The sequence below is a fragment of the Phaethon lepturus genome, unplaced genomic scaffold, assembly GCF_000687285.1.
Source record: "Phaethon lepturus isolate BGI_N335 unplaced genomic scaffold, ASM68728v1 scaffold46293, whole genome shotgun sequence".
Lineage (NCBI taxonomy): Eukaryota > Metazoa > Chordata > Aves > Phaethontiformes > Phaethontidae > Phaethon > Phaethon lepturus.
In genome coordinates, this window is record NW_010529201.1 from 345 (window position 1) to 13,344 (window position 13,000).

Here is a 13,000-nt window from a genome sequence, read left to right on the forward strand (position 1 = left end):
CAAGAGGTGTGGGAAGGGATGCTGGTGCAGCTAGGGAAAGTGAGTCGCTCTGCCAGGTTGAACTGCTGCTAAGGGGAAAAAGTATAGTTGCTGTGGGTGGGGAGCAAACGTCCTGTCAAACTTTCCGGAGAGGTTCCCACGCTGGGAGGGGAGAGGGGATGTGCTGCCGCTCCCAGCGTTAATTGTTACCCAGCAGGTTGGGGTGGAAGGGGCTGGTGGAAGCCGTCCACGTTGTGTTCAGTTTGCTTTCCTGGTGTTCGTAACACCTCCCATCGGAGGACATGCAGCTTTGCTTTAATTTCCTGCTTGTGGGTACTTCCCCAAGTATGCCTAGGTGGGAAAAAAAAACCCAAACAAAAAAAAAACCCCACATTTGCCAGCCAGTAGTGGAGGGAACAAAGCCTTCTGGATCCTTAGTACAGGCTGCTGACTTTTGGGCGCTAAATGTGGTGGACTCGGCATGCAAGAAGAGGAGGGACGCGCATCAGGTTGCTGAGAGACTGCAGCTTAGGCATCAAAGCTGAGTACTTCAGGCCACAGTGTTAAGAGGGCTGCAGTCCTGGCACCTCTGCACACCCCCCAGGGAAGCCCTCCTGGGCTTCCCCCACTGATAAACTGCTTTCCTTCACTGGGGATAAACACCTGCATCTTACGTGGATGCTGTGTGCAAGCTCTTGGGCTTGTGGTGGCCACTTTTCACACCAGCAAAGTCTGGTCTCATTCTGCCTCCCTCGTCCCAGCTCCCCATGAACCTGGGGGAGCAGTTCATAGTGGAGGACCACAGCGTTTGTAGGTACAGAGAACCACGCTGACAGAATGTGACCCAAACTTACAGAGCAGTTTGCCTCAAACCATCAAAGCAGCAGCATTCAGTGCCATCAGCAAAGCCTGCCTTCTCGTGCCGTGAATGCACTCATCTCCAAAAAGCTTAGAGCAGCAGAAAAGACTTCTGTTCCCTAAGCCAGCATAGTAGAGTTGTGTATTTTTTTTTAATGTTAAATTAAAATAAACAGTGCTGTGCTCAACAGTCTGCCTGGCTGCATTGTGGGGACAGTGCCTCTAATTCTGTGTGCCCTTGGGGCATCTTACCTAGGTAGTCAAGAGTCTTTAGAGGAAGGCTGTTGAGAGGAATGCAAAATATTAATTGCCAAAGAGCAGCCTTGTTCAGACACTCTGCCCTGGCTTGCCCGTGTGACACTCCACAGAAACCTCCCCTAAAGAAACAGGTCCCTTCATTAACAGCTGACCTGTAAGTTGTTGTTGCTCAGCACTTTGTGCGGCATTAGGAGATGGGATTCTCCAGCAGGTAGGGTGAATCCTTATTTTACAATATAAACTAAAAATTGTTTGAAGGAAAGATGTTTGGGAGAAAGCTGTGCTTCCCTGCTCAGCTGGACGCGGGGCTGTCCTGCCGTGACTGCTGCAGAGCAACTGCTGATAATCCCTTTGCTTCTTTTTAATCACCCTGGCTGCAGGGAGGTGCAGAAGGCTGTGAACACTGCCCAGGGGCTCTTCCAGAGGTGGACGGAGCTCTTGCAAGATCCCTCCATTGCCACAAGAGAAGAAATCGACTGGACCACTAATGAGCTCAGGAACAACCTGCGGAGCATCGAGTGGGACCTGGAAGACTTGGATGAAACAATTAATATCCTTCCTGTAGTCCTTGGGAGGTAGGGGCCTGTGGTTCCCAAGTTGTACTAAATAGCCGAGTACCAGTGCTTGCCAGTAGTTAGTTTTTGCAGAAATCAGGACTACCTGGGATTGAATTTTGCATTTACATTGGCTTTTCTCAAACTGCAAATGAGAAATTAAGGCAAACGTGTTCAGCAAAGGGATTTTCCTTTTGCCTTTTTGTTTTCCTTTTGACAAGGTATATTCTAAGATGCTTTGTTCTAGAAAGCCTGTTGTGTTGTCTGAATTTGGATTTCTGTGTAGTCAGTCATACTCTAGGCTGGCTTCCAGGAATGTTCCTTTTCCCGTGTGTTCATCTGAACACTCCTGCAAGCGCTGTGCAGCATCAGAGAACCAAAAAAATGCAAGAGAGAAACCTTACACTGGTGTGTGTACTGCACAGAACGCTCCTGCCATGCCTGTTTTTTTTCCTCCAGTGTTTCATACTTTGCTAATCAAATTTTGGGAAAAGGCACAGTGCAATGGAAACGTGCTGCTTGGTAGACCCTCACTGCATCACGCTGCGGGGTTTGTGTATCTGTGTGCGTACCCAGCACCGCTAACGGGGACTCCTTGACTCGCTGCCTACGCATTGTTGAGGCAAACCCACGGAAATTCAACCTCGATGCAACGGAGCTGGGTATCAGGAAAACCTTCATCATGAGCACGCGGCAGGTGGTCAGGGTAAGGAATGTGGGCATGGGGTGGGAGTGGGGAGGAAGATGGGGGAGTGGTTAGGTGGTTAAAAAAGGGAAAGCTTGTGGCCATTTCTATGCTGAACTGGAGAGCAAAGAATAAACCTGCTACCTGCTTTCTCCTGGGCTTCCTCCTCTTCCCCGTGCACTCCCTCCTGGGGCTGCCCAGACAGGTTTGGGGCTGCGAGGGTGCAGGTGCCCCTTTAGGTCTTCACACCTCTCTTGCAACAGCAAGCCTTGGAAGCTGTAGTAACCAGGAGGAAAGAGTAAAGACCTCGCTGTGATGCTGCGGAGGCTGAAGCCTCCCTTCAGAGGTGAATAAAATGGCGACTGTCCTGTGCTTTTGTAGCACTCGTTTTCAAAAACAGAGTCCACTTTGAACAGTGACAGATGGTTAAAGCCTAGTGTTATTGACGTGGTGACTTCAACTTCCTACCGCTACAAAACAGTCCAAACAACCACTAGATTTATTTTTAACTCTGGGAAGGTTGGTTTTTTTGGTTTTTTCAGTTTAAGCTCACACTTCAGAAGGAAAAGGAGGATTTTAACAATTTGGTGGTAATAAAAAGAGAAGAAACATCTTCCCAAAAGCTTCACTGCCTGGTAACAAGCTGCTAGTTAGGAAGTTTTCTCCCTATTAATAGCTACACTGAGCGTAGCTTAGGCTCTGCTGCCCCTCGTGACTCTGATGTTCCTGCTTCACAAAATGCATTGCTGTGGCTGGCAGCAAGCTGGTTACCCTACCTGCAGTCCTGCGGTCTGGATGCAGTTCCTAAGGCTTGCTGCCTGGGAACTGATCCCGAAACTGCGCTGGCCCTGGGTCGCAGGCATGTGGTCGCTGTCTTGCCCTTGGTGTAGTCCACTCCCAAAGGGGCAGGATCAGGCAAAGCCCTCTCTGTGGTCTTTTTCCTGGATGAAAACTGCTGGCTAATGGGTTTTAGAGGAGCACCTCTTACTGTTAAATGAAATTCGTTAGTGGCATTATGCAGCTGACTTCCAGTTTCTATGGGGAAATTTGTGATGCACAACAGCATGTGTATTAGCCGGTGAGAAGTAACCAAGTGGGATCTGGTGCTCTTGGGTGATGTATTACATGTCTCTGACCGGTAAAACATACCTAAATGTTCTGGTGACATCAGAATTGTGCTGGTGGGTCATCCTCTGCTAGATCATGTTGACTACTTGCTAATCTACCTTATAAAAACTAGACTTATGTTGTGGTGGGGAAGTAGCTAGAAGACTTCTGGCCTTCTGTAGCTAGCCATCTTCTACGGGAACTCCAACAGCAAAACTTAACTGATAAAAGAGAAAACATAGGCACTGTCAGAGTGGATGGCCACAGGACAGGAAATCTGTCTCGTCCTATGCAATATAAAACCAGGTGCAACTGGCAATAAAGTGCAGGGCATTACAGGCTTCCAAGACCTTGAAGAACATGTCCCTTACAGTCTATCAATGGGAACATTAATTTAATATCATACAAATCAAAGTGTTTCTGGGTGTAGTGGAGCAAAATGAGTAGTAAATAAGGAATATTTTCAGAATATCCCACTGTTGTTGGTTCTAGTATTAGTAAAACAATGAACTGCAATGAATCTTCCTTCCAGACTTTTCAAAACTACATTTTCAAAGAAAATCTCCCTTCCTTCACCCCCCCTAAGGAAGCCTTGCTGGGTACAGACAGCCCTGTAGCACCCTGAAACTGCCTCAAATCCAATGCTCACATACTACTTCTTTTGTTGAACAAACAGGAAATGAAGGATCAGATGTCAAACTCCTCCATGCAAGCACTGGCTGAAAGAAAAAACAGGCAGGTGAGAACCAGAAATGGGCAAGTTAAGTGAATGTAGTGGCTGTTTGGTACTTTAAGGAGTGAGGAGGATTTATCAGCTCTAGCAGCTGTTGTCTTAATGCATGTGTTAGGTGAAGCTTCCATTTTCTCTTACTCCGAGGCTCCACATTGTAAGGTAGAGCATATAGCATTGATCAAAACTGCATAAAAGCTGTAATTACAATATATACCCTGTCTGTAGTTCACCTCCTTAAAAACCTTTGTTCTGGGAAGGGGCTTGCATGCTGCAGCAAAGTTGTGTGTTTGAACTGTGTCTGTTTTGCTGACCTGAGAGAGCTGGTTCTCGCAGGCACGTTGCCGCCACCTTCTTCCAAGCCTGCCTCTCAAAGCAGTAAGTGAGTACTCACCATCTGTCTCTGTCTTCAGATCTGGTTGTGTACAACTGTCAGTGTTGCATCATCCCATGGAAAAGGGAATCTCCCTCCTCCTTGGGGGGAACAAACACAGAATCCATGTCAGCGAATGTAATCCTGTGCTTTGCTGTATTTAGGAGCCAAGATGCTGCAATATCCTTTCACACAGCTGCCTCTCGTAAGAGTTAGCCGTGTAAGAAGATGGAAGAGGCTCAAGGAGTCTCGGGTTGTCTGCGCTTGTAATCTAAGGAATAGAAATAGCTGCAGCTTGTGCTCCTCCCTGGCTGACGAGGAAGCTGTAAGGAGATCTCAGAGCTGCCTCAGTAAAAGTCGGTGTGCACTCTGTATAATGAACTTAGCTGGCTGCCTCAGTCTTACCACTTGTGGCAAAAATGACAAACTGCAACAAGCTGCTGAGGAGCACGGAGCTGATTCCTGAGCTTGTTACAGGGTTAATTGATGTGCTTGGCAAACACTAGTAGAAGCGAAGTCCGTTACACCGTTGCTCAAACAAGTCTGTAGCTGTCTCTGCGTTTTGCTGCTTTCCTTTGTGCAAAGTTCCTGCTAGCTGCAGGGGACCGTATGGCCCAGCTCGTGTGGTGACATCTGGTCAGGAAAACTGACTTCCCCTTGCCGTCTTCCTCTCCCTTCCCCAGCCCCTCGCCTTCCCTCCAGACCGTGAAGCTTCTGCTGGGCTGCAGCAGCTTTTCCAGTGTGCCTCTGCATCTGAGAGGCTGGTTGGCGGCGACCTGACCCTCACAGGCTAAGACTGGCTAACAGAGGCCTTTCCATTGAAGCTGCAGCAAAACTAGTGCTCCGTGTTAAATAAGTGGTAGCTGCGCTTGCCATGTACTGGAGAGAACCGGGAGCTTGCTCAGTGTCTCGGGGGCAGACAAAGCCAGATTTCCTGCTGGCTTCCTGCGCAGTTGGTCCATCAGCTTTCTGCATCCCTCCTTGAACCTTGTAAGGCAGATAAACTGTAGAGACCATCGTGGTTTTAGCCTGCCGGAGCAGCCTTGTCACTGTCTTGCTGTTCTTCACAAATACTCGGTCATCCCCTCCTGCCCATGACCAAGCTGGAAGATGGTCTCGTTACAAGTCAGCCTTGCCTTCAGGCCGATGGGCAGAGCTCCCTAACCCGTTCGTAGTGCTGCAGGATTCAGCTCCTCACCTGCAAGCCACGTTCATTCTCCAGCATCTGTTGCTCTTGTTATACCCTTTCCAGGAACCAGACTTACTCAGCTGGAAAGCCTTGTCTCTACTGGCTTTGCACAAGCTTCTCCATTCGGGTTGTAGAGCAGGTAGCAGGTGTAATCTTATATGCTGGCAACTGAATGGTATGCCGGGTTAACAGGTAGCCTGAATCAAAGAACATGAGCATACCACAGTGCTGTGGTTACATACTGCACTATTTTACTGTCAGCTCAACTGGTTAAGTACTTCATCCAGACCCTCTTAAGCTCCTGGTGTTCAGTTTGAGCTATAGATGTGTTAACACAATATATCCATATACTTCCCAGCTTACACTGTGTCCTAGCACACAGTGCTGCTTCTTGAGCAGACCGTTGCTAGTCCTTTGTGCTGTGCAGACCTCCTGTGTATGCCATCTGTCAGTCGTACTCCAGCTCTTCCTGCTGCTGGAGAGGCATATCTGCAATATCAGGCTGCAGAGACTTCCCAGGCTGGCATTTTGGCATTGCCTTTGTTTTAGCTCATGACAGCACTCTGGCCGAGTAGCAATAGAGCAGGAGGATGCTGTGTGTGTGTGTGTGTGGCAGTATTGCCTTGCCTGCCTTCCCACACCCCATAGATGGGCTATGAGCAGGCACAAGGGTGTTGCTAAGGGTTCTCTGCATCTGTTTAGGCACTCCTGGGAGAAAGTGGGAGTCAGAGTTGGAGCTCTGGACCTGACAAATACAGCCGTCTGGACCGGGACCTGCAATTAGCAAATTCACACTTCATTGAGGAGCAGCAAGCTCAGCAACAGGTAAGGCAGCTGGCACCATGCAGACTAAATAGCTTAGCTTGCCAAATGTGTGCCAGGGGGATGAGGCTGCAAAAGACCCCAAAAAATCCGGTCCTTGGCTGATACGGATCTAGCAGCCTGACAGCCCTCCTCTTTGCTTGCAGCATATACCTGTGCATGTGTTTCATGGACAGCACGGCTTCAGATGCATCTTGGCCCAGAGCTCTTAACCCTTGAGGCTTGGGTCTTCTGCTCTGTACAGAAGGCAAACAACATGATCTGGAAGATGTAGCACGCTAAGCTTTAATACTACAAGGATTGCTGAAATCCTTGGAAGAGTAGAAACATTGCAAAACAGAAAAGAGCCTGTTTCTCTTATGCAACTTCCCCTGGTTAAAAAAGGAGCTGCTCTTTGCTGTTGTTTGTGTGCATCTTCATCAGAACAGGCTAGGAGCAGGAGCACGTGCCTGCTTCCTTTTCCTGCCTTTGTCAACATGAGAGTCGTGAGAAAGCCTGCGTGAGGGCTTTGCGAGAACCCCTGGCAAGGTGCTTCCCCGCTGCTGGGGAGTTCGTCTGGAGTGCCCGGGCAGCGCGCAGACCCTAGTGCAGCAGCCCACCCAAACACCGACCTTTAAACAGGCAGCAAACTCTGCTAAAGCTCCTGACCCACACCGCTGCCCTGGCTTTCAGACGGGTTTTACCTAGTGACTCCACAAAGATAAATAGATTCAGAAGTAGGTAACTAGGGTAAACCTAATCCTTAGTGTGACTGTGCCCTGAAAATGACTTAAAACATCAGCAGACCTATTCCTTTGGCACATTCAGAGCCAGGCTTGCTATTTTTAGCTGTAGAAGCTGCAACAGCCTTTTACTCACATTAACCCCTTGCTAGCTGCAGCGCGTTCCAGGCACAGCATCAGGGTGGCTCTCTGGTGCCCACTGCCCTACCTGCTGTGGGCAGCGGGGCTTGCGGAGGTTTTGATGACCAGCCCCTGTGCCTTTCAAGAGTCGTTTTAGCAGTGGATGCAGCAGGGAAAGAAGGGGGCATGGCTGAGCTGAATTTGCAGGGATGTCGGGAGACTGCTGTGCCATGGGGATGCCATGCCAGGGAGGCTTTCCTGTGGTTGTCATTTCTCCAGCATTTCTTAGGAACGTGGTCTTCATTCTTGGTGGCTTAGGACTGTGCCCAGGCCCCGCAGCTGATGTTGGCTGAGCAGTGTGTGTCTGTCCGTGGGATCAGCTGGCTCAAACCCAGCTGGAGGAGGCGGCAGACCTGTAATTGCCCGTTTCCCTTCTCTTTGGCCCCAGTTGATTGTGGAGCAGCAAGATGAGCAGTTGGAGCTGGTCTCTGGCAGCATCGGGGTGCTGAAGAACATGTCCCAGCGCATTGGCGGGGAGCTGGAGGAGCAAGCAGTGTAAGTGTGAGACGTGGCGCCGAAAACACAGTATGGGGCTGGCTGCAACACAGCTGGAGGTCCTCACACACATATCTCTGCCCCTGTCAGACAGGCCTTGAATTTACTAGTCCCTCAGGCAGCCTCTCCTAGTCAGCCTTTGATTTTAGGCAGTTGGAAAGCATTTCTTACTGCAGCCTACTGCAGTCTCGTTCATTTGAAAGCCTGCACCTAGGGCAGGCTTAGCTGCCAGTTTACCTTCTCTGTCCTTTTTTACACACTCACCCTAAGGCACACAGCTAGCTCCTTGGCTTCAGGCAGCCAGCAGTACCACACAGATGAGGGAAACTGGGTGCTTTCCCATTCCACAGGGTTTTGTGCTGCTTCTGGATAACTGCTTGACCCAGGAGTTCTCAGCTCAGCCTTGCTGCTCTGAAACACACAGCACAGAGCTGCTATTCATAGTTAAAGCTAAAAATAACGCTCACCCATGCAAAGGGTTAAAGGGTAGCTCACAAAGTAATTTGCATCCATCATTTACATATAAATTAGATTTCTCTCCCAGTTTTTGCCCTTTGCAAACAAGTGTATAAAGTTTCCAGTTATGCAGGCTCACAGCCACCACTTCCAGAGACGCTTGAAGGGTTCGTGCCTAAAAACCCTCCTTGTTTGGCCAACAGGAGTCTGGAGGGCTATGTCCCCTGTGAAGTGATGTCATCTTTGATGGAGAGGAGGAACTTTAAACCCACCTCCTGTATAAAGTCTTGCAGCATGAGAGTCTTTTGCTCCCAAGAAGCAGATTAGCATGGTGTGTCTGTTTCCAGACCATCACGTAAGCCATCAGTGCTTGCTAGACAGTAGCAGATAACTACTGCAAGTGAGTTTTTAACAGCTCCTTCCCCATTGAATGAAGGTTTTACAAGTGCCCTAGAACTCCAAATGAAGGCAGCTGTCCTTTTAAACGTATTAAACTTTAAAGTCCTGCTGGCTGGAGGCGATTGGATCGGTACCTTGATTCTGGATGTGCTCATTTCTCTTCAAATGGGTTCTTGGCATTGACAAAGCATAGCTTCAGGAAAGCTTTTAGATTCATTACAGTCACTGTGTGGAGGAAGTAGAGGGGTAACTTCCATGCAGAGCTTAAAAAGCACCTTAAAAGCAATTGCAAATCTCATTACATGACTGGAACAAGATTTTAGCTTCAAGTGCAAGTTTTGAACACGAAAAGAGATTTAAAGTCCAAGCTGGCACCTAGATCTATCTAACCAGTCTCTGCTAATCACAGGTTATAAATAGACTTTCCTCTTAAAAGAAGGAACACCCCCACTCCTCAGCTTGGAAGGGGTGCGTAGAGCTCAGCTGCAAACACGCAGAGGGGACCAGTCTGGCTGGAGTCCCAAAGGACTTCCCACTTTCCACCAAAGCAGAGCTGCTGCTTCAGCAGGTTGTTCTTTTTTCCCCCTTGGGTGCTTTCAGGAGACGGGGCTGCATTCATTTTCTCTGCCAAGGTGTGATACACCGATCACGTCAGTGTTTTGATCAGTGTGTGAGAGCGCGCTGAGAAATCCCGAAGGGACGTGCCGCTTGCTGATGAGTGCCGTGCTTCTCTGTCCCCAGGATGCTGGACGACTTCTCCCATGAGTTAGACAGCACTCAGTCACGGCTCGATAACGTCATGAAGAAGCTCGCCAAAGTGTCTCACATGACAAGTGGTAAGTCCTGGGAAGTGGGATCCAGTCCTGGAAAGGGAGAGAGAAGCCCTCAGGTCTTTGGGCTGGGATGCAACATGCTCCCACCCATCAACAGCCATCCCAGACCTGAGCAGAAGGGAGGGAGCAGCTCTCGGTGGTTGAAAGAGGGGGAAGACTTCCAAGCCCTGCAGCAGCTCCTGCCCAGACACTGCTCTGCAGCCCGTCCTTTGCCTTTGTTTTATTTACAGATGCCTTTCTATTTATGCTGCTACTGCTGTGGTGGGAAAATCCCCTTCTAGATGGTAGGAGGGGAAGCTCTGCAGCCTCTTGCTCTGCTGCAGTTTCCTGGGCTGCCTGCAGAACAAAAGCTTTCAAGGTGCCATAAAACACTTGCTACCGTGTGTGGCTTCCCCTGCACCAAACGCTTGCCCGTGGCAAGGCTGTTCCCAAATCCCACCTGCCCTCGGGTAGCTGGTGCCTGCCGGCCTGTTGTCAGTCTGATATATCTCTCAGCTGATGGAGGAAAGAGGCGATTTCTGTGCTGGGGGAGAGGCTGAACCCAGGAGAAAAGTCCTTATAAGGCTGTGCCTGAAGCTGGTGGGCTGGCGAGGCGCCGCGGGCACAGCAAACAGGAAGCCCGGCGTGCCTGCCGGGAAGTCCCCCGCCGCCGGCTCGCCTCTCCGAGCGCTGGCGGTGCGCCCAGTGGTCGCCTCCTCCGTTACTCCTCTCCTGTGGGTGCTCGGGTAGCTTGTGGAAGCACCAGCAAGTCGGGAGGAGAAGCGTCCCCGCTCTGCAGGATTAGGCTGGCCGGGGGATTTATGAGGTTGTGGAAATACGGCCCTAGAGAGACCATCTGGAGTGCTGACAGTGCACTGTGGGTCACCAGTAGCCCAGTGGCAGCACGACCGCTGGCAAACCTTGCGTGTCTCTCCTTTCCTCTGGGAAAAATGCCTTGATCCTTGCAGAGTGCTGCTCAGAGTTGTGAAGGAGCATTTTCTGTTATCCCTGGCATCACAGGCGCCGGGGGGTAGACTGGGAGGGCTCTTCCCAGGGTAGCTGCGGTGCCCAGAATTTGGGGGGTGCCAGCAGCCCTGTCCCTGCTGCTGCACCATCACCTCACAGGGAGTTTCTCTCTGCCATCGCAGCGGACAGCAAGCAGCTCTCAGAGGTGATGCAGCACTGAGCTTCTGCAGAGCGTGCACGGGGCCAGCGAGGTGTAAAGATGTCCAGGGGAAACGTCATTCCTGGCAGTCTTCTACAGGGAGCTGCCACAAGCTCTTCTTCACAGAGCTCTTTCAGGCAGCTTTCACCAGACCCCTTCTTGTTCCTCTAGCAAACAGGTTACTCCACAAATGAGCAGCAACACACAGCAGCTCTCTGCTTCTTCCTCCCAGTTGCTTTTGAACTGGCTTATCAAATCTGTTTGAACTTGGTTGGGGAGAAGCCTCGAAATTCCCACAGCTGTCCCCAAAACCAGCTATATCCTGGAGGAGAAACACTGTCACCCCATGGGTTGCAGTGGGGCATGCTGCCAAAGGAACTGCTGCTTTGGCTTTTTATGGCTTCTTTAAGCTTAAATTGGGCTCCTAGCAGTACGGTGAAGAAAAGCTCTCCCCTGATTTTCCTTCCGTGTTAAAGCAGGAAGACTGATGCTTCCTTTTCCTTTCAGATCGACGGCAGTGGTGTGCAATTATCGTCCTCTTTGTCATCTTGCTGGTGGTGCTCATCCTGTTTTTTGTCCTGTGACGGACTGAACTTCCTCAGAGACCCCCTCCCCGCCCCCTCGCCCCCATAGCACGGGGAAATGAAACTCTCACCATTTCCGTCCGCCCACAAAGATCCCCGGCAAGAAAACCCGCACCCAGCTCTCACCATGCTCCTGTGAGGACCGCGGCTTGGCTCTGCCGGCATCTCATCTGGCCCCGGGGAGAGGGGCTGGAGGACTAGGAGCTGCCTCCCCCCCCCGGTGCGGTGCGATCTGGACCTGGGCAGCTGGAGGGGGACTTGACCCCCGTGTTTCCACCCTCTGCAGGTAGGATTTGTTGCAGCGGTCCTGAGCCGCCTGCGGTCGGATGCGGACACAGAGCGGCAAGCCCTGGGGAGGACGGGATGGGGTGGGGAGGAATGAATTAATTCACTGAGCATTCAAACCGCATCGCCAGCCCGTGGGTGCTTGCCAGCCAAAAGCAATTACCGGGAGGAGCGGTGGCGTGAAACCCCACGCGGCCACGGCGAGGGAGGGGAGCCCCGGCCGAGCTCCCCCCGCCCCACGCTGCCTTCCTCCCACGGGCCCGCTCCTTGCCACCGACTTACCGCCGAGGTACCAGGGCGAGTCTGCGGCAGAGCATTCACATCCACCACCCCTTGGCAGAAGCTTACACGCGGGTGAGCTGTAGGGTGTAGCGTCCTGCCAGCAGCCGTCCGGGGGCGATTAGAAGCCCCAGAGCTTTACACTTGGGTTGATGCACGCTGAAAGCTGGCAGACAACCGTTAGCTGGAGAGCGAGTTTCTTAAAGCTTTTAAAATTGCCTCCTTCGTTATACAAGCCTCTAAAGCTCATTGACTGATGCTTTCTTTGCCCTTGTATAACTTGAGTAACTGCTTCTGTTTAACAGCTGCTTCCCTTTGGCAAGTGATTTGTCAGGTCTAAAATAACTTATTTTTTTTAAGGAAAAAAAAAACTTTAAAGATTTTTTTGATGACCGTTCAAGCCACGTTCTCTCTGTGGGTGCACAACACGCGTTATCAGAGGAATAGGGCTCAAATACGTATTTTAAGCGCATATGAACTTGTAAATAGGATGTCTTAATTTTTCCCAGCCGATTTTTTTTGGACACCTCTGTTGTAAGCAACCAAAAGGCAGGTGATTCAAAGCTAGGTCATGTTTCTGTATTACTTCCCTGACCTTTTGTTACCTTTGGGTTGTTTGTCACTCGAGTTGTCTCAGCAGTGTGGGATAGCCTAGTTGTCTCCCTTGTACAGTGAATTAGGAGTTAGCCAGGTGGTCCACACCAAAATGTGGTGAAGAAAGCTCACCCTGGCACTGTCACTGGGGAGAAACACAGACGGGGTGGTTTGTACTGCAGACACCGATTGCAGGATATGGGGTGACTCTTCACGAAAGCAAAACTGTTTTCTTACTAAAGTCTGCTCCCATGTTTAAGTTGCAAACACCAAAAGACTTGGGAGAGGCTGGCTTAATGCCTCCCATCTGGGTCTCAGATGGGGTTGGGGGAGGAAGTTAATGGGTGCTGACGCTAAGGCTTCTGCTGAAATTGCAAATCGCCCCTGAAAATCATCCTCCCCGAGCGGGAAGCTCGCCACCAGACGACTTTACCTCTGGGATGCTTACGCCAGACTGAACGTTCCTCCTCACCA

At 50.5% G+C, this 13,000-nt stretch overlaps 1 protein-coding gene across 1 annotated transcript; it reads left to right on the forward strand.

The window, feature by feature from the left end:
* Positions 1–1,475: 1,475 nt before the first annotated feature.
* STX6 (syntaxin 6) lies at positions 1,476–11,494 on the forward strand (the record flags this gene model as incomplete). The annotated part of the gene is made up of 7 exons (XM_010283864.1): positions 1,476–1,645; positions 2,261–2,355; positions 4,118–4,180; positions 6,436–6,558; positions 7,846–7,952; positions 9,549–9,643; positions 11,292–11,494. Coding segments are annotated over 7 exons (730 nt in total), but the record flags the coding sequence as incomplete, so codon positions are not given.
* Positions 11,495–13,000: the final 1,506 nt, after the last annotated feature.